We start from the raw sequence: 27325 nt of genomic DNA on the forward strand, positions 1-27325 counted from the left end.
GTCACGGGGCGCCACCTCTGCCCGCCAGCTTCCTGGGTCCGCTTTACCAGGATGAGGGTTGGCATTTTCTCATTTGGAGATTCTGAGTGAAATAAGAAGACAGGAGCACTTCCCCCGCCTGACCTTCCTTGCCTCTTCCCCTGCTGTCACCCTGGTGCCACCTACTCCAACTCCAGCCCAATAAATGTTTACAACCCAACAGACCAGAAATGCGTTTGGCTTCACAGATGCAAAGACGTGAAGCTTGTAAACTGGCTATTAAATACCAAAGGAATAACCGGCCCCTTCCAGGTGTCAGCACTCTGCCCTTCCCCTCTGCAATTGCTTAGCCACGGGCCCACTGAAACTTTCTGGCTGTCTACCCTTCTGACTACAGAGTACTGCATCTGATAAAGGACACGAAGAACTCTTAAAAGATGTCAAATATTATCAAGTAATCCACCTATGCAGAGACCCAAAGCAAACAAATTCACATCAGGAAGTTGTTTTTTTTTTCCTTCTATTTCTGTTTTTGCTTTTTACATTTTTCTGAAGAGCCAGCCAATGGTGTGCTGGGAACAACAGACCCTGCAGCAACTGGCCTGCAGTGTGTGTGCCCCGGCCCCGTGGGAATCCTCAAAGTCCATGATGCGGGCAGGACCATAAAAGTCTACTGCGAAGTCTGGGAAGGCATTTCATGAGAATTTTGGTGGCTAAGGTCTTTTTTTTGGTTTTTTTTTAAATGGAACGGTGAAGATTATTACCTACTTCTGAGTGCATTCTCACTCCACCCTTATTTTTAACTGTAGGAAAATCTCTGGTTTTAAATTGACTTTCACTTTCTGATCGGTCAAGAAAGCGCTAATTTAGCAGATCAGCAGGGAAGATATGGCCCACGGGGTCCAGCTTGTGTGGACGGACGAATCCACGCCCCCGGCTTGTCCAGGAAGTGTTCACAGCACGTTACAGATGCTGCACAAATATTCTTCATGTGTGAGCCTTCAGACACCACAGGGGGACTGTTTGCTCCTAGGATTATGCACTTAGTTCAAACACTGGAAAATCACACAGGTGGTAAATGGGAAGATGCCGAAGACTTTATGCGGTCAAACCTCTGCAGTTAGCCCAGGGGTGCCACCTGGCCCCTCCCAGAGTGAGCTGCTTCTCTTGACAGAAGCCACCGTAAACACGGTTCGCTCGTAGGAACCACAGTGAGGACCCCAAGGGAGGCCAAGAGTCACCTTCAGAGGCTGACCTTGGCAGTCAGGGTCGTCCACTCGGCAGACTCTGGGACCCCTGGGTGTTTCAGGGTCCACAGAAGAGCATTTCTCGTTGTCAGGTCCACCTGGTACTGAGATTCCTTGGAGGGTCCACCGCTCTGGGGAGAAACGCCACACGGGGCAGGCCGCTCTCCTGGCCCCATGTGTGTCCCTGTGACTCACAGCCCCGCTGTCCCCGCCAGCTCCGCGGCTCCGGCTCAGCCCCGGGGAACCTTTCCCAGCGACGTGGGAGAGCACGGATGGAGGCGCCAGTGGACCTGCAAAGCCCAGGCCACCCCCTGTCACCACCATCCCCTCCGGAGCCAGAGCCCAGGCCCCCAAAGGACAGTGCAGAGCAGGGAGAGGCGCCGCCCACAGGGAAAGGGCGCAGGTGCCAGTGAGGAAGAAGAAGACCATGCAGAACGGGGAGACATCCACTGTCCAGACCCAGGACATGGAGCTGCAGGCACGGGGACACGGCCCTGAGCTCCGGCCACTCAACAGTTTGCGACTTAAAAACTCAAGCTTTGTAAAAATGCTGAATTCTGGTTTGCTTTTCTTTCTATTAAGCTCAGAGAACGCTTCCTGGTTTTCTCTGGGGAAGGGGGGACACTGCTGCTGGAACCTCTGTCTCAGGAGCTGGACTGCACTGCAGGGGAAAGGAACAGGGTGTGTGCCTGGAACTGAGGGTCTCTCATGGCCCTGGAGGAATTCCGCGGCCCTGAGGGAGGAAAGGAAACTCTCGGGGCCTCTCCCCTCCCTGGTGCCACCAGGACACGCTTGATCACGGGGCCCTGGCTCCAAAATCAACTGTGTCCCCAGCAATAGTGTGGCAGGTAACACAGATTTCCCAGCCAGTTTCATGAGGCTGCTTGAGAAAAACTCTTAAACTACAGGTAAACGTGCCGTGCCCACCCCTCCGTAAACAACTCCTGCTCTAAGCACCAAAGGATGGACGACCTCGTGGGCTGTTACACCAACACGGTTGTTGGCAGGTTTGACATGCCTTGTTTTCTTTCTTTTTGGGTATTTTATCCTGGGAGGCGACTTCAATGTTGCTGTCAACAATTATCATTTGTTGCATCCTCCGGTCAATACCCTATTTATGAAAAGGTCTTTAAGCAAGCTGGATGCAGGCTGGCTTAGGAAAGAGAAATCATTCCCTACATGAAGACTATTCAGATGCTCTTCTTCGCTCCTTGCAGATTTATAGCTTTTAGATGATGGGTTTATAGAAACTGCTTTCACATCTGTCTTTAGTTACTTGGAATTGATTTTTGTGAAAAGTTTGAGGTCGGGGCCCACCTCTGCTGAAGAACCCACCCTGCCCAGTGACCGTGGGTTCCTGGGGTGTCCTGTGGGCGCTCTCTGGGCCTCGTTCGTCCGTTTGTCCAGCCTTGAGCCAGCACTGCTCTCCTGATGCTCTGGCCTTGGGAAGTCTTGACATCTCAGATCCCTAACACCATTTCCTCCTGCTTGTGCAGGAGGGCCCTGGCTGCTCTGAGCCGCTTTTTCTTCCACAAAATATTTAGAATCAAACAGCCAAGTTCAACATCAAACACAAATAAAAACAAGGAACCTGTTGGAATTTGAGCTAGATTTGCATTGAATTTAGAGACTGGTCTAGGGTCATGACTTCTGACAGTGTACTGGTGCACAGGCACGGTGCGCCTCTCCCTTTACTTGTGCCTTTTAAAATGTCTTTCAAATAAAAAAAAAATGACACGATGAACTTATATACGAAACAGAAACAGACCCACAGACATAGAAAACTCATGATTACCAAAGGGGAAAGGAGGGGGGTAAATTAGGAGTTTGGGATTGACATGAACACACTACAATGTGTAAGAGATAGACAACAAGGACCTACTATATGACACAGTGAACTATACTCAATACTTTGTAATAATATAAGGGAAAAGAATCTGAAAAAAAGTCTATGTATAACAGAATCACTTTGCTGTACACCTAAAACTAACACAACACTGTAAATCAACTACACTCCAATAAAAAAAATAAAGTTTATAACTTTCTCAAAAAGTGGGGTAGGAAACAGAGAAGAAATATTACATGGGACCATTTCTGAGATGAACTGTTGACCAACGAAATGCACGTCATCAGCTTGGCAACACAAAACACCAACTTGGACAAACTGAAAATTAATCAGTTTTTAAAAAAAAAGTCTATAAAACTTGCCGGTTCTCCCAGTTCCCTACACAGCATTTTGTGTTGTTTCTCGTACTGTTTCCCAGTCTATTCTGAGCTCTGTCAGGTCCAACGTGAGCAGGGCCACCTCTCTCAGACCCTTTACAAATTACGGTCACACAGCAGCTGCACAACAAATATCTACTCAGCCCAAAGGTAACCATGAAAAGGGCCTGCTCATCCACTCGTTGTAAGTTTTAAACACTGCTCCACGAAGCCACAGGGGAATGGAACCTAAGGCCCAGAGCAGACCCACTGAATGAGACGCACAGATGTCAGACCTTGGTGAAAACAGGCGGGAAGCAGGCGGCTGTGGGTCCATCTGGCCGGCAGAGGCACGAGGTGGGGCTGGGAGCCTGAAAAGCAGAGGCACGTGGGTCAAACTTGGAACATACGAACCGCTGAAAAGATAGGCTCTATGACCTGGCGTTACCGGGACGGTGCCCAAGAAGGACCCGTGTGGGTGACAGCACGGCCGCTGACAGGGCTTAGCATTCATTACATACTTACCAATACTTAAATATCAAATACTAAAAGGAGTCCACTGCCTTAATCACAACTATTTCTGTAAAGTCCACTCTGGGTTAGGGGTTTAAAGGAAATATCTACTATACGTGCCATCACTGAGTAACTTCTACTGGTTGGTTCTTTTCCAGTTTATGATCTCAGATGTGTTTTCTTCACTGGCTGTGTACGCTACACATCACAGAGTGAGTCACATACTAGAATTTCTAAAATACCCATGGGTGCCCGGTAGCCGGAGGGCACACTGATGTTCCTTAGACACAGGAGGTACGAATGAGTTCACATTTCAAAAGTGTTGGGTTTGAAGATACTCGTCACGGCACGAAGTATCACAGTTGATTCAGAAACATCTAGATTTTAATCTTTTACATTAAAAAAACCTTCATGTTTGTGTTTTCAAAGTAAACTTACTACAATGACTTTCCAGTCATTTCTAACTGCTTTTCTTTCTTGGATAAAGCAGTCTTACAATGAAATAAAAAAGCAGGATAAAACTGCATGGTGAAGGGAAGGAATGCGAATTTTTTTCTGTATTATCTGTTTAGCTCTTAGAGGACGGGAAAACTTTTGTCGGCAGATGGACTTTTCTAGTCTTCTACTTTGTTTTAAAGGAGCTAATGAATTTGGCTACACAGAAGATGGCTCATACGGGGAGAATCCAACAGTAATAGCTAAAACAGATGCCATTTTATCAGAGTATTGCCTGCTAGAAAGAGAAATTCCCAAAGGAAATGCAGATATTGATTTATCGGTGGCATTTTTTTTTTTTTTTTTTTTTTTTTTTTTTTTTGCGGTACGCGGGCCTCTCACTGTTGTGGCCTCTCCTGTTGCGGAGCACAGGCTCCGGACGCGCAGGCTCAGCGGCCATGACTCATGGGCCCAGCTGCTCTGCGGAATGTGGGATCCTCCCGGACCGGGGCACGAACCCGTGTTCCCTGAATCGGCAGGCGGACTCTCAACCACTGCACCACCAAGGAAGCCCTGTGGCATGTCTGTGATTAGAGATTATTTTTAGTGCATTAAAAGGAAGAACTTTATTTACCATTTTCTTATCTCCCAGTTCTGTGTCCACTTAGAAAATATTTCAAGGGAGTACTAGTTATATTCTTCAGTGAGTTTGACTCCTTGTAGGCTGTGGAACACTTACCTGTTGAACAGGGACAGACAGTGGCTGAATCACGGCTGTGGTCACCCCTGTCTTTGGAGATGATGATCCTATCGTCAAGGAAACGGAAGTTGTTTTCTTCTGAGCCCTGGAAGATAAGGGGCCAAGGGTTCACTCAGAATTTTTTAAGCAGGAAGTATTCTTTGAAACATGTCCACAGAATAGCCCAGTTTCTTTATGTCTACTCAACCCGCTTCAACTCTAAGTGCTTCCGACATCAGGACCCACGACCTACAGTTAGAATAGCGGTGGTCTGTATAGGCACAGATGGCCCTAGACATTAGTAAAATAAACACACAGAAAAAGGAAAAATAGCGCATGTAACTATGTATCTCAGCTCTTACCAGACAGCTGAAATTACTGAACTGGAAATCCTAAGAGAAAAGAAAATACTTGGAAAAAGGTCAGTCTCTAACACTAAGCAGATACGTAAAACGTGTAGGGTTGGGGGTTCTATACTTAATGCAGAGTTCTCATGGTCTATTTTCAGTCTAGCAGCTGTTCTTTGTTCTGGCTTCTCACTGTGTAAAGTCAAGAGTACCTTGGAATTTTTGCTTTGGTGCATAAAACTTAGACATGTTTCCAGGCCCAGTTTTGCTAAGTCATGGGCTGTGTAATCTCAAGCGACTCAGGTCACTTCACTAAACCTGAGATAGCTGACTGCATGCACAGGTGGCACAGTATGTGATCTTATTAAGATCCCTTTAACATGAATGTTCAGTGACTGCTGGATGTTAAATGGCTGCAATTGTTATGTATATACTAGCAAATCAATGAAGTGTATTACCACGATCTCGATGTCCATGGAGTTTTCTACAAAATTTCGGTAGATTTTACTTTATTTATTTATGTTTAAAAAACATCTTTATTGGAGTATAACTGCTTTACAATGGTGTGTAGTTTCTGCTGTATAACAAAGTGAATCAGCTATACGTATACATATATCCCTATAACTCCTCCCTCTTGCGTCTCCCTCCCACCCTCTCTATCCCACCCCTCTAGGTGGTCACAAAGCGCCGAGCTGATCTCCCTGTGCTATGCGGCTGCTTCCCACTATAGCTATTTTACATGTGGTGGTGTGTAAGTCCATGAGACTCTCTCACTTTGTCCCAGCTTACCCTTCGCCCTCCCCGTGTCCTCAAGTCCATTCTCTACGTCTGCGTCTTTATTCCCGTCCTGCCCCTAGATTCTTCAAAACTTTTTTTTTTTTTTAGATTCCATATATATATATGTTAGCATACGGTATTTATTTTTCTCTTTCTGACTTACTTAACTGTGCATGACAGTCTCTAGATCCATCCACCTCACTATAAATAGCTCAATTTCGTTTCTTTTTATGGCTGAGTAATATTCCACTGTATATACGTGACACATCTTCTTTATCTATTCATCTGTCACTTCCATGTCCTGGCTATTTTAAATATAGCTGCAGTGAACACTGCGGTACATGACTCTTTGAATTATGGTTTTCTCAGGGCATATGCCCAGTAGTGGGATTGCTGGGTGGTATGGTAGTTCTAATTTTAGTTTTTTGGTTTTTGTTGCGGTACACGGGCCACTCACTGTTGTGGCCTCTCCCGTTGTGAAGCACAGGATCCGGACGCACAGGCTCAGCGGCCATGGCTCACGGGCCCAGTCGCTCCGCGGCACGTGGGATCCTTCCAGCCCGGGGCATGAACCCACGTCCCCTGCATTGGCAGGTGGACCCTCAACCACTGAGCCACCAGGGAAGCCCTAATTTTAGTTTTCTAAGGAACCTCCATACTGTTCTCCATAGTGGCTGTATCAATCTACATTCCCACCAACAGTGCAAGAGGGTTCCCTTTTCTCCACACCCTCTCCAGCATTTATTGTTTCTAGATTTTTTGATGATGGCCATTCTGACGGGTGTGAGCTGATACCTCATTGTAGTTTTGATTTGCATTTCTCTAATGATTAGTGATGCTGAGCATGCTTTCATGTGTTTGTTGGCAGTCTGTATATCTTCTTTGGAGAAATGTCTAGTTAGGTCTTCTGTCCATTTTTGGATTGGGTTGTTTGTTTTTTTGATATTGAGCTGCATGAGCTGCTTGTAAATCTTGGACATTAATCCTTTGTCAGTTGCTTCATTTGCAAATATTTTCTCCCATTGTGAGGGTTGTCTTTTCATCTTGTTTATGGTTTCCTTTGCTGTGCAAAGGCTTTTAAGTTTAGTTAGGTCACATTTGTTTATTTTTGTTTTTATTTCCATTTCTCTAGGAGGTGGGTCAAAAAGGATCTTGCTGTGATTGATGTGATAGAGTGTTCTGCTTATGTTTTCCTCTAAGAGTTTTATAGTGTCTGGCCTTACATTTAGGTCTTTAATCCATTTTGAGTGTATTTTTGTGTATGGTGTTAGGGAGTGTTCTAATTTCATTCTTTTACAAGTAGCTGTCCAGTTTTCCCAGCACCACTTATTGAAGAGACTGTCTTTTCTCCATTGTATATTCTTGCCTCCTTTACCAAAAATAAGATGACCATATGTGCATGGGTTCATCTCTGGGCTTTCTATCCTGTTCCATTGATCTATATTTCTCTTTCTGTGCCAGTACCATACTGTCTTGATTACTGTAGCTTTGTAGTAGAGTCTGAAGTCAGGGAGCCTGATTCCTCCAACTCCGTTTTTCTTTCCCAAGATTGGTTTGGCTATTCAGGGTCTTTTTTGTTTCCACACAAATTGTGAAATTTTTTGTTCTAGTTCTGTGAAAAATGCCATTGGTAGTTTGACAGGGATTGCAATGAACCTATGGATTGCTTTGGGTAGTATAGTCATTTTCACAATGTTGATTCTTCCAATCCAAGAACATGGTTTATCTCTCCAACTGTTTGTAACATCTTCAATTTCTTTCATTGGTGTCTTATAGTTTTCTGCGTAAGGTCTTTTGCCTCCTTAGGTAGGTTTATTCCTAGGTATTTTATTCTTTTTGTTGCAGTGGTAAATGGGAGTGTTTCCTTAATTGCTCTTTCAGATTTTTCATCATTAGTGTATAGGAATGCAAGAGATTTCTGTGCATTCATTTTGTATCCTGTTACTTTACCAAATTCATTGATCAGCTCTAGTAGTTTCCTGGAAGCATCTTTAGAATTCTCTATGTATAGTATCATGTCATCTGCAAAGAGTGACAGTTTTACTTCTTCTTTTCCGATTTGGATTCCTTTTATTTCTTTTTCTTCTCTGACTGCCGTGGCTAAAAATTCCAAGACTATACTAAATAATAGTGGTGAGAGTGGACAACCTTGTCTGGTTCCTGATCTTAGAGGAAATGGTTTCAGTTTTTCACCACTGAGAACGATGTTGGCTGTTGGTTTGTCATATATGACCTTTATTATGTTGAGGAAAGTTCCCTCTATGCCTACTTTCTGGAGGGTTTTTATCATAAATAGGTGTTGAATTTTGTCGAAAGCTTTTTCTGCATCTATTGAGATGGTCATATGGATTTTCTCCTTCAATTTGTTAATATGATTTCTCACACTGATTGATTTGCATATATTGAAGAATCCTTGCATTCCTGGGATAAAACCCACTTGATCATGGTGTATGATCCTTTTAATGTGCTGTTGGATTCCGTTTGCTAGTATTTTGTTGAGAATTTTTGCATCTATGTTCATCAGTGATATTGGCCTGTAGTTTTCTTTCTTTGTGGCATCTTTGCCTGGTTTTGGTATTAGGGTGATGGTGGCCTCGTAGAATGAGTTGGGGAGTGTTCCTCTCTCTGCTATATTTTGGAAGAGTTTGAGAAGGATAGGTATTAGCTCTTCTCTAAATGTTTGACAGAATTCGCCTGTGAAGCCATCTGGTCCTGGGCTTTTGTTTGTTGGAAGATTTTTAATCACAGTCTCAATTTCAGTGCTTGTGATTGGTCTGTTTAAATTTTCTATTTCTTCCTGGTTTAGTCTCTGAAGGTTGTGCATTTCTAAGAATTTGTCCATCTCTTCCAGGTTGTCCATTTTATTGGCAGAGTTGCTTGTAGTAATCTCTCATGATCCTTTGTATTTCTGCAGTGTCAGTTGTTACTTCTCCTTTTTCATTTCTAATTCTATTGATTTTTTTCCTTTTTCTTGATGAGTCTGGCTAATGTTTTATCAATTTTGTTTATCTTCTCAAACAACCAGCTTTTAGTTTTATGGATCTTTGCTATTGTTTCCTTCATTTCTTTTTCATTTATTTCTGATCTGATCTTTATGATTTAGCTCCTTCTGCTAACTTTGGGCGTTTTTTTATTCTTCTTTCTCTAATTGCTTTAGGGGTAAGGTTAGGTTGTTTGAGATGTTTCTTGTTTCTTGAGGTAGGATTGTATTGCTATAAACTTCCCTCTTAGAACTGCTTTTGCTGTATCCCATAGGTTTTGGGTCATCGTGTTTTAAAAGTCATTTGTTTCTAGGTATTTTTTGGTTTCCTCTTTGACTTCTTCAGTGATCTCTTGGTTATTTAGTAGTATATTGTTTAGCCTCCATGTGTTTGTATTTTTTACAGATTTTTTCCTGTAATTGATATCTAGTCTCACAGTGTTGTGGTCAGAAAAGTACTTGATACGATTTCAATTTTCTTAAATTCACCAAGGCTTGATGTGTGACCCAAGATATGATCTATCCTGCAGAATGTTCTGTGAGCACTTGAGAAGAAAGTGTATTCTGGTTTTTTTGGATGGAATTCCTATAAATATTAAGTCTGTCTTGTTTAATGTATCATTTAAAGCTGTGTCTCCTTATTTATTTTCACTATGGATGATCTGTCCATTGGTGAAAGTGGGGTGTTAAAGCCCCCTACTATGAATGTGTTACTGTCGATTTCCCCTTTTAGGGTTGTTAGCATTTGCCTTATGTATTGAGGTGCTCCTATGTTGGGTGCATAAATATTTACAATTGTTATATCTTCTTCTTTGATTGATCCCTTGATCATTATGTAGTGTCCTTCTTTCTCTCTTCTAATAGTCTTTATTTTTAAGTCTATTCTGTCTGGTATGAGAATTGCTACTCCAGCTTTCTTTTGATTTCCATTTGCATGGAATATCTTTTTCCATCCCCTCACTTTCAGTCTGTATGTATCCCCAGGTCTGAAGTGGGTCTCTTGTAGAGAGCACATATGTGGGTCTTGTTTTCGTATCCATTCAGCCAGTTTATGTCTTTTGACTGGAGCATTTAATCCATTTACATTTAAGGTAATTACTCATATGTATGATCCTATTACCATTTTTTTAATTGTTTTGGGTTTGTTTTTGTAGGTCTTTTCCTTCTCTTGTGTTTCCTGCCTAGAGAACTTCCTTTAGCATTTGTTGTAAAGCTGGTTTGGTGGTGCTGAATTCTCTTAGCTTTTGCTTGTCTGTAAAAGGTTTAATTTCTCTGTCAAATCTGAATGAGATCCTTGCCGGGTAGAGTAATCTTGGTTGTAGGTTTTTCCCTTTCATCACCTTAAATATGTCCTGCCACTCCCTTCTGCTTGCAGAGTTCTTGCTGAAAGATCAGCTGTTAATCTTATGGGGATTCCCTTGTATGTTATTTGTTGTTTTTCCCTTGCTGCTTTTAATATTTTTTCTTTCTATTTAGTTTTTGATAGTTTGATTAATATGTGTCTTGGTGTGTTTCTCCTTGGATTTATCCTGTATGGGACTCTCTGTGCTTCCTGGACTTGACTCTTTCTTTTCCCATATTAGGGAAGTTTTCAACTATAATCTCTTCAAGTATTTTCTCAGTCCCTTTCTTTTTCTCTTCTTCTCCTGGGACCCCTATAATTCAAATTTTGGTGCATTTAATGTTGTCCCAGAGGTCTCCAAGACTGTCCTCAATTCTTTTCATTCTTTTCCCTTTATTCTGCTCTGCAGTTGTTATTTCCACTAATTTATCTTCCAGGTCACTTATCTGTTCTTCTGCCTCAATTATTCTGCTATTGATTCCTTCCAGAGAATTTTTAATTTCATTCATTGTGTTGTTCATCACTGTTTGTTTGCTCTTTAGTTCTTCTAGGCCCTTGTTAAATGTTTCTTGTGTTTCCTCCATTCTATTTCCAAGATTTTGAATCATCTTTACTATCATTACTCTGAATTTTTTTTAGGTAGACTGCCCGTTTCATCATTTTTTTGGTCTGGTGGGTTTTTACCTTGCTCCTTCATTGGCTGTCTGCTTCTCTGTCTTCTCATTTTGCTTAACTTACTGTGTTTGGGGTCTCCTTTACGCAGGTTGCAGGTTCATAGTTCCTGTTGTTTTCGGTGTCTGCTCCCAGCGGCTAAGGTTGGTTCAGTAGGTTGTGTAGGTTTCCTTGTGGAGGGGACTGGTGCCTGTGTTCTGGTGGATGAGGCTGGATTTTGTGTTTCTGGTGGGCACGACTGCATCCAGTGGTGTGTTTTGGGGTGTCTGTGACCTTGTTATGATTTTAAGCAGCCTCTCTTCTAATGGGTGGGGTTGTGTTCCTGTCTTGCTAGTTGTTTGGCATAGGGTGTCCAGAACTGTAGCTTGCTGGTCTTTGATGGAGCTGGGTCTTAGCATTGAGATGGAGATCTCTGGGAGAGCTTTCGCTGTTTGATATTACGTGGAGCCGCGAGGTCTCTGGTGGACCAATGTCCTGAACTCGGCTCTCCCACCTCAGAGGCTCAGGCCTGACACTGGGTCGGGGCACCAAGACACTGTCAGCCACACGGCAAAATACAACTGCTTGGATTCACAAATGCAGAATAAAGTCCTTTACATCTGAGGGCCCAACCCAGATGCCAGCTCTCTGGTGGTGGATCCTGGACATTGGTATTCTTCATGCCTCCTCAGATCTTCTGCAGCAAACAGCAGGCAGGAGGAACGCAATGGCAGTCTTTGCTCCCAGGAAGGATGGGAACAATTTTACTTTATTTTTGCAAAATGATTAAGATACTAACATTGTATGTCTTCGTAGGAAAAACTCAATTTTGAGATTTTCATGACAAGATCTAACTAGAAATAGACTTCATCCAAATGGAAGCCCATTTCTGGCCTAATTAGATATGTTCTAATGTGTATGGATAACTTGGTTGACATTTACGTTTTAGTAATGATTTAAGTGATTTTCCCTCAACACAAGTGCTCCTTTCATACATTTATAACCTGTTAGTTGTCATTGAAACTAACATGGTGGACGGTTAGCCTCTGGCACATCGATAATGAAATGCGGATTTCAAAGTTTGAATTCGTAAGTTAAAAACTGTGCTCTAGGTTCAAGCATTTGGTTCTTGATTGACATCAGCTGACCTCCTCAGAGCACAACACAAGTGGCATCACAGAGCACAACTCTGTTGACAGCCTTTGCTTATAATTGATGGAACTGTAGGTACTTACTGTGGCATGGCTCCAGGTTTTGATTTGAACGCTAAACTTTCACTGTCAGAATCTGTTGAACTGGCACCTGAGTGGAAAAAAAAAAAAAAGATGTAAGTAGTACCTGTAATTGCTTCCAAAGGTAATGCTCTTCACTCAGACAATAATGTACAAAGTCTTATTCTGAAACAGAGAATGGTTCAGACCATTTCTACTCAGACTGTTTTTTCAGATAATCATGTAAAAACAGAACCACCAAGAAAAGCTTTCTTCAAAGCAGTATGGGTTTAGTGTCAGATTTATTACCAGTTTCATTTTTGTCCCTTTGGCCGTCACAACCACGATTTTAAATGGCTTCCCAACTATGAAATAAATGCATGTGTGTCTGTGTGTAGAACATCCATAGTTTTAAACTTCAACTCTTTCCCAGAAGATTACATGGTGTGGATCACCAATACCTTCATTTCTCATTAATTAGGAGATGCTTTCTGACTCTGATATGGCTTCATTCTTGAATAGGAGGGTTTCTAATTTTGGATCATTCCTTCCCAAATTCATCTGCTTCGTTATTGTGTTTAGATTATGGGTCCCCTTGTTGGATTTTTAGCCCAAAATGCAAACTGTCCTTACATTTTAATGCTCATGTATTTTGTGACAAGAGATTTTAGGTAATACTTAAAATAACTGTGATGGTTCGAAGTACATTCTTTTTTTTTTTAATTTATTTTTGGCTGCGTTGGGTCTTCATTGCTGTGTGCAGGCTTTCTCTAGCTGTAGCGAGCGGGGGCTACTCTTCGTTGTGGTGTGTGGGCTTCTCTTCACAGTAGCTTCTCTTGTTGCGGAGCACGGGCTCTAGGTGTGCGGGCTCAGTAGTTGTGGCTCACAGGCTTAGTTGCTCCACGGCATGTGGGATCTTCCTGGACCAGGGCTTGAACCCATGTCCCCTGCATTGGCAGGCGGATTCTTAACCACTGCACCGCCAGGGAAGCCCCAAAAGTACATACTTGATACTTCTTTTATGAGACATACTTAACTCGAGTTATTTAAATTATCTATTTAAAATATCTTAATGTAAAATAATACACGCTTATAGAAAAGTAACCAAGTAGCACAGAATTGTGTGATGTAATACTGAAGACCAGTAGGTCCCTTCCCTGGTGCCATTCTGCACACGCTAACAGTCTGGCTTGTATTTTTCAGATAAATTGAATGTATTAACAAACATACAGTGGCCTCCCCTTATTGAAGGGAGATAACATTCCAAGACCCCCAAACCACTGATAGCACCAAATCCTGTTAGTACTCTTTTTCCTAAATATGCACACCTAAGGTAAAGTTTCATTTGTAATTTAGGCACAGTAAGAGTTTAACGACAATAACTAATGATAAAATAGAATATAACAATTATGATTACAAAAATGATAATAAAGTTATATGAATGTGGTCTCTCTCAAAACATCTTATTGTACAAATTTGATGCCTTTTCTATCTTAACTAAGCACTTATGTATGCACTGTGGCTGTAACATTTAGGGTTTGAGGCACGACAGCAAAACGAACATGGATTTCTTTTTCCTTCTTCACAACCTGTAGGACAAAAGATTTGTTCTTACCGTATATCTTAGCAACCTTAGCATACTTTTTTTTTCTTTTCTTTCCTTATTAACTTTCACCTTTTACTTGAAGCACTGCACGGCTTCTCTGGCACGTCCAAACTGCCAGTATCACTCCTCTGGTGCTTTGGGGCCATTTTTAGTATCAATAAAATCAGGGTGAGTGAACACGAGCGCTGGGACAGTCAGCATGACAACCTAGGTGACTAACAGGCAGCACACGCTGAACACAGGGATGACTCAAATCCTGGCGGTCGAAGCTGAGGCAAGCGATTTCATCACACTGCTCAGATGGCAAAATTGAAAACTGACCATTTATTTCTGGAATTTTCCGTATATTTTTGGATCACAGTTGACCGTGGTAACTGAAACTACGGAAAGTGAAACCTCGGATGAGGAGGGATGGCTGTATATTTGTGCATGTATTTGTACAAATGCAATCACACTACATGTGCTTTTTTTTTGTTTTTTAACATCTTTATTGGAGTATAATTGCTTTACATTGTTGTGTTAGTTGCTGCTGTATACTTGTGCTCTTTGTAGTTGGTTCTATTTGCCTGTTGATACATTGAGAATGTACACGTTTACCTAATTCTCTTGGCAAGAGCGCCTCGTGCTCCCTCCCGTGACTGTTCTCTACCATGGCTTTCCTGCTATTACTGATGGTAAAAGCCCTGCTTAGGTGACCGCAGGGTGTTTGTGGTCCTTCCTATTTATTTCTACAGCAATCCCCAGTCCTGGACCATCACGACACACAGACCACCCTGTCCTCCCAAATCCCTCTCTCAAATTTGTCTTCATCTATGTCAGGTTAATTTTCCTGTAACACACCTTTCCTGTTTGAAACAAAATAATAAACTTAGATGACCCATGAGTTCTGCTCAGTAAACTAAAAGCCTGCTATTTCCACTAGTCTCGTGCACACCCAGCTGTGTAACAAGGATGCTGGCGTGAAGAGCACACCCCTCCCTGCCCTTGGGGAGCTTCCATTCTATGCGGACACAGACGCAGACAAATAAACGCATGACGTGGTGGTTAGTGAAATGGGACGGCATAAAGCTGGGGGTCCGGGGAGGGATGGGAATGCAGGGTGCAAGGGAGCCTCTGCCAACAGGGGCTCCGGATAAAGATCAGAGGAGCGGAGAGCGCCCCCTCCTGGCCTCTCCCCACGTCTGAACCTTTAATTACATCATCTGCTCTGGTGGGAAGCGCCTACAGGGTCCCTCCTTGATTTCTGTCCTTTCTGAGTGGCCCGGACATGTTCTGTGCTGCCTCTTCGGAGCTGCTCAGCCACTCAGGACACCACACCTCTGAGGACTGGACTGAGGTGTGGCCAGGAAGGGCACACCCATTCTGAGTAGTGCCACGTGCCTGGCCATCGGCTGCGTCGGCATTTGGTCATCACGATGATGAGCCTCACTAAGAGGGGACGCTGTGTCCAACTACAGACCAGAGACCCGAGGAACCAGGGAGGGGAAGGGGCCGCGTGAGGCCACGGGACTGCACGGCAGTGGCACAGGGTCTGAACTTGAGGCCCCGGCTCCCCCAGACCACGCGTCCCCGCCCCCAGCCGCCGTCTCCGGTGCTCAGGGCAGGCTGGTGATTCTGCTGGGATGAGTGACAGGGGGTGAGCTGGGGGACGAGCGAGCAGCTGCGGGTTTGGGGGGGGGGGAAGGCCAGGGACAGAGGGTGGGTTTTCACACCGGCCAGCGCGGCTGGACTTGGTGTCTGGGCACGAGCGTGGCTGAGGGGCAAACTACCTGTGCAGGAGGAACTAGGGAAACCGAGCAAGACAAACAGCAAAGCAGCAAAACCAGGTGACAGACAAGGAGAAACGCTGGCACCCCAGCAGGCTGGGGTCAGCAGGTCACCGTGGCCCGAGGGCGGGCAGCCCCCCAGACCCCGGAGAGCCCTCGGAAGCAGGCAGGCCCCAAGGATGGCACCAGAGACACTGAGCGGCCAGAAGCCGGGGAGAGGAATAGCTATTATTCATCTGATTCCCAACGTTTAGATCACTGGGAAAATCCCCTCTGATGACTAAAAAGCCATGATCGCTTTCGCTCTTTGTTGAGGCTTTTTCCTCACTGACTTGCCAGGAAACAAGGACCAGAGAGGTTCACGTCCACTGGATAAGGATGCGCTTGCTGCTTTTTGCACACCTGACCGAGCCTGCTGGGATCTCAATGTCACCTCCCACCTGCGGTGGGGACAGAGCTGCTCTGAGGCCCCTTTCCCCCAGGGCGATCCCCCCTCACTCCCCTTCTGTCCCCACCCCTCGGTCCCCAGCTCTGCACCTGCTGGGCAGGGGAGAACACCCCTGGCTCAGGGGCACATTCATCCGTGTCTGTTTCTCAAATCCCAGCTAAAAGGGGCAGGGTCCCAGCACTTGTGGTCACCCCCTGCCCGTCTGCTCATCAACTGTTCACCTGCCTACAGGTCACCTGTGTCTACACTGTTCTCCACGCAGTGGGGAATCAATGCTGGTGGTCCCTGAGCTGCTCTAGTGATGGAGAGCAGGCGGGAAAGTCACAACCGTGAGCCTCCCATCTTGCCTTTAAAAGGTGCTCCCTCACCATTTTAAAAACTTACCCCGTGTAATACTTCCTTGTAGGAAAAGACCCAGAAAAGGCACAATAGCAAAAATTAAAGAAAAAAATCATTCGGAATACCACCACCCAGACCCGTTGGATCGTATCCTGCTGAAGTCTACCCCTGTGCACATGTATAATAAACATAATATTATGACATAATGCTGTTCAATTTCTGTTTTCTCCCCACTCAATACATTGTGAAGTGCCTTTCCACGTTAATAAACGTGCTTTATAGTTTTCTAATGGCTGCTTCGAATACATTTGTGGCGATTTACCAGAATTTGTTTCATTCTACTATCAACAGATATATTTATTTCCATGTTAAACATCTCCCCAGAAAGGTGTGTAAAATACAGATACAGTCGGCTCTCCATATCCACGGGTTCTGCATCTGTGGATTCAACCGACCACAGGTCAAAAAATATATACACATAAAAGTCCAGAAAGTTCCCCAAAGCAAACTTGCCTCTGCTGCCCACCAGCAGCTATTTACATAGCATTACATTAGGTATTATAAGTAATGTAGAGATGATTTAAAGTTTACGTAGGTTATATGCTAATACTCCACCGTTTTAGATAAGGGACTTGAGCATCCTTGGACTTTGGTATCCCTGGGGGGTCCTGAAACCAATCCCCTTGCGGATACTGAGGGACGACTGTATGTCAAAATGCCCATTTCCCCCATATTCATGGAAACACCATGTTTTAATTATTTTTATTTTTGTCAATCTAATATCTACCTTAGCAATATAGAAAAGGCTATATTTCTGAGTGGAAGCAAACTGAATACAGCTTCAAATTCAGAAAATAGGAAGTCTTCCTAAAAGCAGGTATTAACCATTAAAAAAAACTATCTATTTATCTTTATTTATATTTACATTTTAAGTCCCTGAGTGACTTTAGTGAATCCAGCCATGGAGTTAGTTCATCGTTTGGTCCATGTTTGTTTTTCAAAATTAAGGCGTAAATACACTCTGCTCCCCACTCCCACTACTCATTTTTCCCCTCTCCTTTCTCAGTTGCTATAATTACCAGAAACAACCGTTTGCTGTCTCAGATAAGAGTAATTGAAGCAATGCCAATGACTTAAAAATTTATAAATGATGAATGACTATAAAAGCATTAAAATGAGTTTTAAAGAACTGCAATGACAGGCATAGATGTTCATGACGGATTAAATTAAATTAAAAAAATATATACCAAAGAGTATGTAGACTATAATAAACACATTTAGATAAAAGATTGAACAATAAAAATTTTTAAGAGTGGTGGACACAGGGTGGTGGGATTACACATGACTTTTATATCTTTATTTCCATGTTTTAGATTTTTTAAAATGAAAATGTGCTATTTCTATAACAGCAACAATAGTTCACACTGTGTGTCGGTCCCCCTCTAGGTGATTAACTCACTCATTTCTTACGAGAACATCAATTTCTCCAGGCAGAGATGGAGAAACTGAAGCAAAGAGCCATCCAGTCGCGGTTCTGGGTCTTGGAGCTGGGAGCTGGGCTGGCCAGAAAATACCAGGAAGGATATTTAAAAATGAATACTGTGGAGAATGCGCAAAGCTGAGCTTAGACTCCATCAGCTTCTCACAGCAAGTCTTCCAGATCCAGCAGAAGGAAACTTTCGCTCAGATCGGCTTTGTCCTGCTGCAGCCACAGGGACCGTTCCTTGTATAACATTTCCACACACTTTGAAATGTCACTTAAAAGGGGCACACGTCTTATCTGATTGTGACAAGCTTGGAGAACCTACAAATAAACATCACACAGGGTCTGCCGGCGTGCGCCACGCTCGGAATTCCTGCCCTTCCCCACCGTCTTTATGCCGTCCCCTCCACCCCCATTCAGCTCAACTCCCCGACCACGGGGTCAGGGTTGGGTGTAACCCAGCTTCCTCATCGCACACTTGGGAACCCCCCTCCTGCCCCCTTCGGTGCTCCCCGAGCTGTAAAGATCTGTGCCGTCCACGACAGGGTCAGGAGGGGCGGCAGGGATGCAAACGTGGGATGTCCACGTGTAGTTCACACGTCTGTGCTCACCTGTCCCATTTCTACCGTGCAACTGTTGAGAGCAGCTCTTCGCCACCTGCACACTGTGGGCGGAGGCCGTTTCCTTCTCTTTTTCCAGGAACTGGCTCCCTGGCACCTCACACTCCCCCCACTCCCCTGCAGGATCCGCGTTTTCTCGCTTGGACCGTTTTCATCAGCATGGAAATATACTCTAGAAATCCTGCTACGAAAACCCACAGGCAAACAGGCTCACAAAGCCTCCTGACCCGGCGCTCCCGTCTAGATACCGACCCTTGGCTCTGCCGGTGCTTGGGCAGAACCTCCCTGGCGCCCCCCAACGCGTTCCCGTGCGTCCTTCCGGGCCCCGCAGACGCGCGGCGTTTGGTCCCTCCAGGCTCTCCGAGCCCCTCTTACTAACATCCCCCACAGCAACCACACCTGCCCCTCCTGTCCTCAGCGCTGGCCTCCGGCAGCGGGGGGCCCAAGCTGCACGGCCCTCCCCTCTCAAACACCGACCCGCCCCCCCCAGCCTCCCCGCCCACAGGGCCCTCCTCTCACGCTCCTACGCCGGCACCTCCTCCCGGAGCATCTTCGCGTGCGGAGGGTCGCCCAGGCTCAGACGCGGTCCCGCCCATTCCCGTGTCTTCGGTTACCATCTACATCCTGAGCTCCAAGTGCACGTCCTCGCCCTGGGCGCTCACTGCACCCGCATGGCCACCTGCCCACACCTGTGTCCACTCGGCCGTCCAAATGCGGCTGTGCAAACGGATCACCTACGTCCCTCTGTGCCCCAGCCCACTCCTCGCCCCCCCTCACAGATGCCCAACGGTGGAGCCGAAATCCACGGGGTCTGCTCGTTCCCATGGCCCCTCAGCCCACACCTAACCCGCCATGTGGCTTTGCAGTCTGCCTGCCTCTGCCCCCGTCTACACGGCGTGCTCCTGCAGCCCTGCCAGCCCCGTCCGGTCCTGCCACAGCACGCTTCTCACCGGGCTCCCGATTACAAGCCAAACTTCAGTTTAAAAATGGAAATCAGATAGTCTGACTTTTCAGTTTAAACGCTCCGCAACTGGCGATTTTCGGTAGAATTAAAGGCCGGCCGGCTAACAGTGACCACAAGGCGCCACGACCCGCGTGAGCTGCCTGCCGCCCAGCTGCCACCCTCTGCGCTCCTGGGCACACCCGCCCCTCCTGCCAAGCCTCGCCCCTACTTCTGTCTGCAGCACTTGCCCCATCGGCCTCCCCATCGCTTCCTCTCAGAGTCCAGACTGAGGTCGGACGTCACCTCCTCAGGGAGGCCCTCCTCCCCCTACCCTCACCCACCTTTCTTCTCTCCCCAGCACCTGCTGGCTGGGGCTGGGGTTATTTATGAGGGCGGCCCGTCCCTCCTTTCCTGGAGTGTCGGCGCAGCGAGGACCGAGGCCTGCCTGTCCTGCCAAGTGTCCCCACGCAGTGCCTGGCCCACCGCCTGCCTTCCAGGGGACCTTCAGTGAACACGTGACCAATGACCAAAAGCTCAGTGGTGTCCTGAGATGTTCCAGGCACACATCCCAGGCCTGTTACTGGATGCAGATGACGACCCTGCTGCCCCAAGACCCAAGGTTCACCTGCATTTTCCCCTGTGGCTATTCAAACTTAAGAGGTCACACTGACTGGGTTTAGTCCTTGAAGCTCAGGGGAGTGTGAGTGTGTGTGTGTGAGGTCTGGGGCCCTACAAGTCTCCCTAAGCTGCCGTTTCCTCAGCCACAGAATGGGATGATTTTTGTAAGGATTAAATGAGATAATCCAGGTGAAAACGAAGACCACGGCTCGGTTCCTAGTTAAAACTAGGAGATAAAAGTTAGTTCCTGGTTTTGGGGTTTTTTTTTAATTTATTTTTGGCTGCCTTGGGTCTTTGTTGCTGCACGCAGGCTTTCTCTAGTTGCGGCGAGCGGGGGCTACTCTTCGTTGCGGTGCCAGGCTTCTCATTGCAGTGACTTCTCTTGTTACGGAGAACAGGCTCTAGACGCATGGGCTTCATGAGTTGTGGCACGCGGGCTGAGCAGTTGTGGCTCTTGGGCTCTAGAGTGCAGGCTCAGTAGTTGTGGCTCACGGGCTCTAGAGTGCAGGCTCAGCAGTTGTGGCTCACGGGCTCTAGAGTGCAGGCTCAGCAGTTGTGGCTCACGGGCTCTAGAGTGCAGGCTCAGTAGTTGTGGCTCACGGGCTCTAGAGCGCAGGCTCAGTAGTTGTGGCATGCAGGCTCAGAAGTTGTGGCTCTCGGGCTCTAGAGTGCAGGCTCAGCAGTTGTGGCACACAGGCTCTAGAGCGCAGGCTCAGTAGTTGTGGCACGCGGGCTCAGAAGTTGTGGCTCTTGGGCTCTAGAGTGCAGGCTCAGAAGTTGTGGCTCTCGGGCTCTAGAGTGCAGGCTCAGTAGTTGTGGTGCACGGGCTTAGATGCTCTGCGGCATGTGGGATCTTCCCAGACCAGGGCTCGAACCTGTGTCCCCTGCATTGGCAGGTGGATTCTTAACCACTGCACCACCAGGGAAGCCCCTTAGTTACTGTTCTTAAACTGAAATTTCCTCGTTATCATTCTAAAAGTTGCTGCACAAGGCAGTGAAATTTAGACAGTTTCCAACTAGTAGGTTGTTAAACTTTTAGGGAAGGTTTCCTCAAGGTTTTTAAATCTATAGAAAACTTCCTACCCTCTGGTACCCACCTCCACCCCCATACTGCACGCTGACATAGCAACAGCAATGTGGTTTAGGGACAACAGAGATATTCCTAAGTCTAATTTAGTGCTGCAGTAAGGAAAACATAAACACTTCTTCCTTTCAGTCGTAATAGGAGCCTAAGAATTTATGTAAAATTCTCTTCCATGTCACGTAATTGTTCTTAGGGATAAAAATACAGCAAAATCAGGCTTTAAAAAAGTTATCACCCATATTTCATGGGGACGATGAGCCAGTTTCCTAACGCACTTTCCAGGAGGCTTAGGAGGCTCATGCTTAAGGGCTCTTTATTCCGGCTCTGCCCAGACCCCTCCTCTCCTCAGCACAAAGATCTGAAGCCAGACCCGCAGCTGGTGGGCCGTCTAAGCCAGTGCAGGGTCCTCAGGTGCAAAAAGGGACACTGGGAACACCCGCCACCTCTGTGGAGCCCTGGGCATGGACCACGCGTGGCAGGTAGAACTGGGGGTGCTTTTCCCACATTAAGTAGTTCATGCAGAGACCCCAAAGGCAGGAGAGGACTGCACTGCAGGGGCTTCTACGTGGCAGAGCTCAATTTAATGAAATAAAGTTAAAGGCCATGGCATTCATGTTTTGGACCTCCAGAGTCAGATCCTGAAGTGGTTTCCAAGGCAGAGAAATAGTTCCTCTTATTCTATGAAAGTTAGTGTGTCTTATATACCTTGCAGTTAATCTTTTAAGTTCATTTGTATCCTTATAACACTTTAGATATCTGTTATATCACTTATAACATCACTTACTTTATATTCTTTTTTTAAAAAATGTGTCCATCTGGGCTGTTGGATTGGGAACTCCTTGATAGCAGGGCCCATCCCCATCGTATCTGCACCACACTGTCTGGCACAGAGCAAGGCCTTAATAAACGTGGCTGAATCGAGTTGGTAAACTAGTACGTAAAACTGACGTGATTTAATGTCTGTAGTACAGAAGCAATCCACACTGAAGTACCCATTTCCAGCAACCTTGAAAGCAAATAAAGCATTTAATTTTAAGCAGCTCTAGTTGAACTTGGTTTTGAAAGACAAATCTGACCATCATTAGCAAATGGGTTTTGTTTTTTTTTTAATGGAAGTTGAACTTTCCTCCTCTGTATTCTAAAATGCTTCAAGAAGTTTGCTCCACAGTCAGCCCATGACTGATACTCACTGCTCGCTTATTAAATGCTAAAAATCTTTTTGCCATTCTTTTCCTGTTCATTTAGCACTTTGAGATACATGTGACATAGCGAATAGGATATGGGCCCTGGAGTAACACGGACTGGGTCCAAATCCTGGAGTGACTTTGGACAGGTCCCTTTCACCTCCCCAGGCTCAGTTTACCCATGTGTAAAAGGGGACCCTGATAACACCTCACAGGTTCATGGTGAGGTTTAAATGACCGTGTCTGCACGTGTGTGTACATGTAACTGCCATGTAGCATCACTTGTTAATACAGAAGGTTTGCTCTTATTAGCAGAACAAAGTCCCCGAAGGAGCTCACAGACGCTTTCAAAGACAACGCAGGGGACCCTTTTATTAAAAGTAAAGGCACATAGTTTTAGTTGGCAGTAACAGTTACTTCTAAAACTAATTTATTTTTTTTGCCAGTTCTTACAAGGGCTATAAATAATGGTTCACATCTTGCTTTCTTCTACTTTAAAAAACAAAGAAATTTAGTGCTATTAAAGAGTAAAAAAAAATTTAGTAAAAAGATAAAGATTAAGGTACTGGAGACCTTGAGGATTTCAATTTTCTCTCTGCGTTCCAGCTACTATTTTTAAATGCAAGCAATTACAAGGCTACTCACCAATTTATGGCTTTAGGGACACAGAATACTGGTGTTTAAGCCACTTCCAACTTAAGTGATTGATAGTGATAAAAATGCAACAGTGATGTAAACTATATACTTTGATAGCAAGTTTTCTAATTCCCTATATGCTGAGTCTCGTCAAAAATGAATTGTTAGAACAATAGAGATATTCTACTCTCTGCCCACCCCTCTTTAATGCAACATTGATTCTGGAAATTTTTTGACCTAGTGATTACAAGTCCATGGTACACTCAGCAGAAATAGCAGCATCCTAACAAAAAAGGAAAAGTTCTAGAATCTAATAGAAATGAGAACATTTAAAAATACTCAACTGCTTAATATCCCTGTGAATGATCTCCTAAGTCTTTGAGAGTTTAACTTTGGTTGACAGGTCTAGTATTTCTAGTATTTTAATATGCCCACATTCTTCGGCCACCAGAGAAACCAGAAATAAGTTGGACACTTAGTATTCTAAATAAATTCACGTAGCTGAAATGTTTTAAATGAGAAGGAACAAATGTTGACATCAGACATTGTCGACGTAGACGTACACCCAAGTGTCAGAGCCACTCGATTTATCTGCCCTGGAGGACAAGTGAGGTTTGACTCACAACATTGGAAAACCACGTTCACAAGAAGCAATGGGCCCCTGCCCACTCGGCACCCCACGCCCCCACCCCACATCCCTGGGTACCTTCAATGAACACCTCGGCCGATGTGGTGTCAGAACCAGCGGGGTTCACGGCCAGGCAGGTGTAGCGCCCTGTGTCGTCCTCAAAGGCCTCGGCTATGACCAGCGTGTGCAGGTCGCCCCCGTCCCAGCGGATCTGGATGTCGGGACTGTCGTGCAGCTCGATCCCCTCACAGAACCATCTGCTGGCCAAACGGAAGTCCCAGGACAGGAGGGAGAGAAAGGAAAAGGGGACGTTTAAAATAATAAAGCAGAAGTGAAAGGCGAGATGCTATGTAACGAGATGCCTGTCTGATTAAAAAAAGCCCTGTGTCCGTGTTACTAACCTTACTAAATGCTATTACATTTGAGACCATGAAATGCATGGCTAGACAATTCCCATGGGTTTTCTTTGTCAAGCACCTTGTACATTTCATCAGCCTGGAAATAGGGGACATCATCACACTGGGAAAGACCATTTCAGTTACAAAATGAAAGGAACACAAGTTCCAGGTGTCTTACAAAAATGTTTTATCACCAGTGCCTCTCACGTCTATTACAATTTTATCTATTGTTCTTATCTAAAGAAAAATATGAAAGTAATATAAACATTGTGCTCAAAATACTTAAGGTACAGTATCAAGGGAGACACTGTCATGTTACAGACCCTGGGCAGCAATGTTCCTGTTGACATGGTCAGCTGGGCAGGAACAGAGTTAACGCCTTCCACATTTCTGATATTTAGAGAACCTTCCAGCAGCGTGCCCGGCCCCCATGATGCGGGCAGGGGCAGCAGTGCTCTGTAATTCATTCTTGCTGGTCTCACCCCTTCCCATCGACCAGGCCCTTGGTATGGGAGGTGGCAGGTGGCCAGACTGTTTCTATGCGGGTTCCCCCTCACACCCTTTCCTTTATTCCCTGAGCACCTCAAACTCTCAACAGGATTTTTACAAAAAAATACAAAGCTGCCCTAACCCTCCTCCCCACAAACGTGATTTAGTTTTAAAGAAATACAAAGGAACGTGCCACTGACAACTAAAAGGACTGAATTCTCTGGGACAGAATTGTCCATTTAGCTCTTAATCAGCACTGAGAGATTTTCCCTGAGTCTGATCCTCTATAAAATTCTTTGGACTTGGCATCCTTTTTATGTCAGTGAAAACTAACCTTTTCTGCATTTAGATAGCATAATATAGGCTTCTGTCTATATTTAGTCTGAAAGTTAAGTTAATAAAACAAGCCAGTTTGCTAATACTTAGCATATTAACTCCAGAAACTATATTAAAAAAATAAGTACGAGATATTTGGAAAAGAACAGACATGACTTCGGGAATTAAAAACCATATAAAGGGCCTCCCTGGTGGCACAGTGGTTGAGAGTCCGCCTGCTGATGCAGGGGACGCGGGTTCGTGCCCCAGTCCGGGAAGATCCCACATGCAGCGAAGCGGCTGGGCCTGTGAGTCATGGGAGGCCCGCATACCGCAAAAAAAAAACCAACAAAAAACCCAGCCAACTGAGCATCTAATGCAATGCAAGGTATATTGCTTTTGAGGCAGTTGAGAAGGGCAGTATTTCATGATTCTGAGTAGTTTGTGATTTCCTTTGTTTTCGTAAAGTCCTGGAGAACATTCTGGCCGAGAACCATTTTCTAGTCCCTCCTTCTCTGCTCTTTGCACAATCACAGGCCAGATCCTCACCCCGCCCCCCCGCCCGGAGAACTGTCTATGGCTCCAGTGTTACTCGACCTGAAGTCTTTTAATTGATCTCTTCATCCCTGGCAAGCTATGGAGTCTTTATCCTGTGGCAGGTGAAAGCACTCGACACTCTTCCCTACATGAACCATTCCCTAACCTTTAGATCTTTATTGTCTGCTTTCCTATAACTTGGCCCAGGTTTTCTTTTCTATCATGTTCCTATCCAAATCCTGTTTCTGTCAGGTATCTGCATGGAGTTCTCGTTTCCTATGCAGCCCTCATGTATGACCTGCTTCCTCTCTGCTCCCTGCAATTCTCCCCTCACCCTCGGTGCCCATCCCACCCTGGAGCTGCTCTCCTCACAAGCAAGCGAAAGGTGCCTTCAACAGACTCAGCTCTACCGAGCACACGCTTGCCGGGCATCTTCCACGTGGACAGCACCATGTCAGGTACTAGAGGCCTGGAAGAGTCGAGCCTGGTGGACTCTGGAACCGGCCAGAGTCTAGGTGTCTGTACGTTACCTAGGGTGAGTTACACTGCCATAAAAAGATAAGAACCAACTGTCAGAGGGAAAATGAGGCATGAAAAAACACAATTAAGGTTTAAAAGAGAGGACGATTGATTGCCTTGGTTAGATAAGCTCCTTGGGACACCCCTGCCGGCCACCCCAGGGCTGTGACACCCTGACCTCAGGCTGTGCACACAGCCTGCAGGCCACCACCTGCTTTCCTGAGGCCCGTGAGCCAAGCCATGGTTTCCATGTTTTTAAAGGTGAGGAAAAAAATCAGAAGAGTTATTTTGTGACACATGGAAATTATATAAAGGTCAGATTTCAGAGTCTATAAACAAAGTCTTGGGGGATCACAACCGTGCCCTTGAACTAACACAGTGTCTGTGGCCACCTTTGTGCTGCAGCAACAGCTGGGTTGTTGGGCCAGACTGCACGGCCCACAAATCCTGCAACACTTATTATCTGGATTTTACAGGAAAAGTGTGGTCCTTGGACCAGGGAGTGGCATCAGCACCATTTAGGAGCTTGTTAGAAATGCAGAATCTCTGGAGGTCTCGCAGAAAACTAAAAACAGAACTACCACATGATCCAGCAATCCCACTCCTGGGCATATACCCTGAGAAAACTATAATTCAAAAAGAGACATGGACCCCAATGTTCACTGCAGCATTGTTTACAATAGCCAGGACATGAAAACAACCTAAATGTCCATCGACAGAGGAATGGATAAAGAAGATGTGGCACATATATGCAATGGAATATTACTCAGCCATAAAAAAGAATGAAATAATACCACATGCAGTAACATGGAAGGACCTGGAGATGATCACAGTAACTGAAGTAAGTCAGACAGAGAAAGACAAATATCCTATGATATCATTTATATATAGAATCTAAAATATGACACTAATGAATCTGTCTGTGAAACAGAAACAGACTCACAGACATAGAGAACAGACTGGCGGTTACCAAGGGGGAGGGGGTAGCAGAGGGATGGATTGGGAGTTTGGGGTTAGCAGATATAAGCTTTTATATATAGAATGGATAAACAACAAGGTCCTACTGTATAGCACAGGGAACTATATTCAATATCCTATGATAAACCATAATGGAAAAGAATACTTTAAAAAAGTATATATATATATATAACTGAATCACTTTGCTGTACAGCAGAAATTAACACAACATTGTAAATCAACTGTACTTCAATAAAAAAATTAAAAATTTAAAAAAATAAAAGAAACGCAGAATCTCGACCACCATCCCAAGCCCACTGAGTCGGTCCAGA

The 27325-nt window shown here is 45.1% G+C and overlaps 1 protein-coding gene across 3 annotated transcripts in view; it reads right to left on the reverse strand.

Moving 5' to 3' along the window:
* PALLD (palladin, cytoskeletal associated protein) overlaps positions 1-27325 on the reverse strand; it is a 389315-nt gene that overhangs the window by 214451 nt on the left and 147539 nt on the right. For 2 of the 3 annotated variants that reach the window (XM_070045831.1, XM_060301374.2), the window contains exons 2-5: positions 23857-24035; positions 12448-12514; positions 5116-5221; positions 3725-3799 (exon numbers count right to left, since the gene is read on the reverse strand). In XM_070045831.1, coding sequence (XP_069901932.1) covers positions 3725-3799; positions 5116-5221; positions 12448-12514; positions 23857-24035 — 427 coding nt within the window. Of the gene's footprint in view, positions 1-3724; positions 3800-5115; positions 5222-12447; positions 12515-23856; positions 24039-27325 lie in introns of all 3 variants that reach the window. The other variant, XM_060301375.2, reaches the window with a different exon arrangement.

Source organism: Globicephala melas, chromosome 6 (genome assembly GCF_963455315.2).
Source record: "Globicephala melas chromosome 6, mGloMel1.2, whole genome shotgun sequence".
In the NCBI taxonomy this organism is placed as follows: Eukaryota; Metazoa; Chordata; class Mammalia; order Artiodactyla; family Delphinidae; genus Globicephala; species Globicephala melas.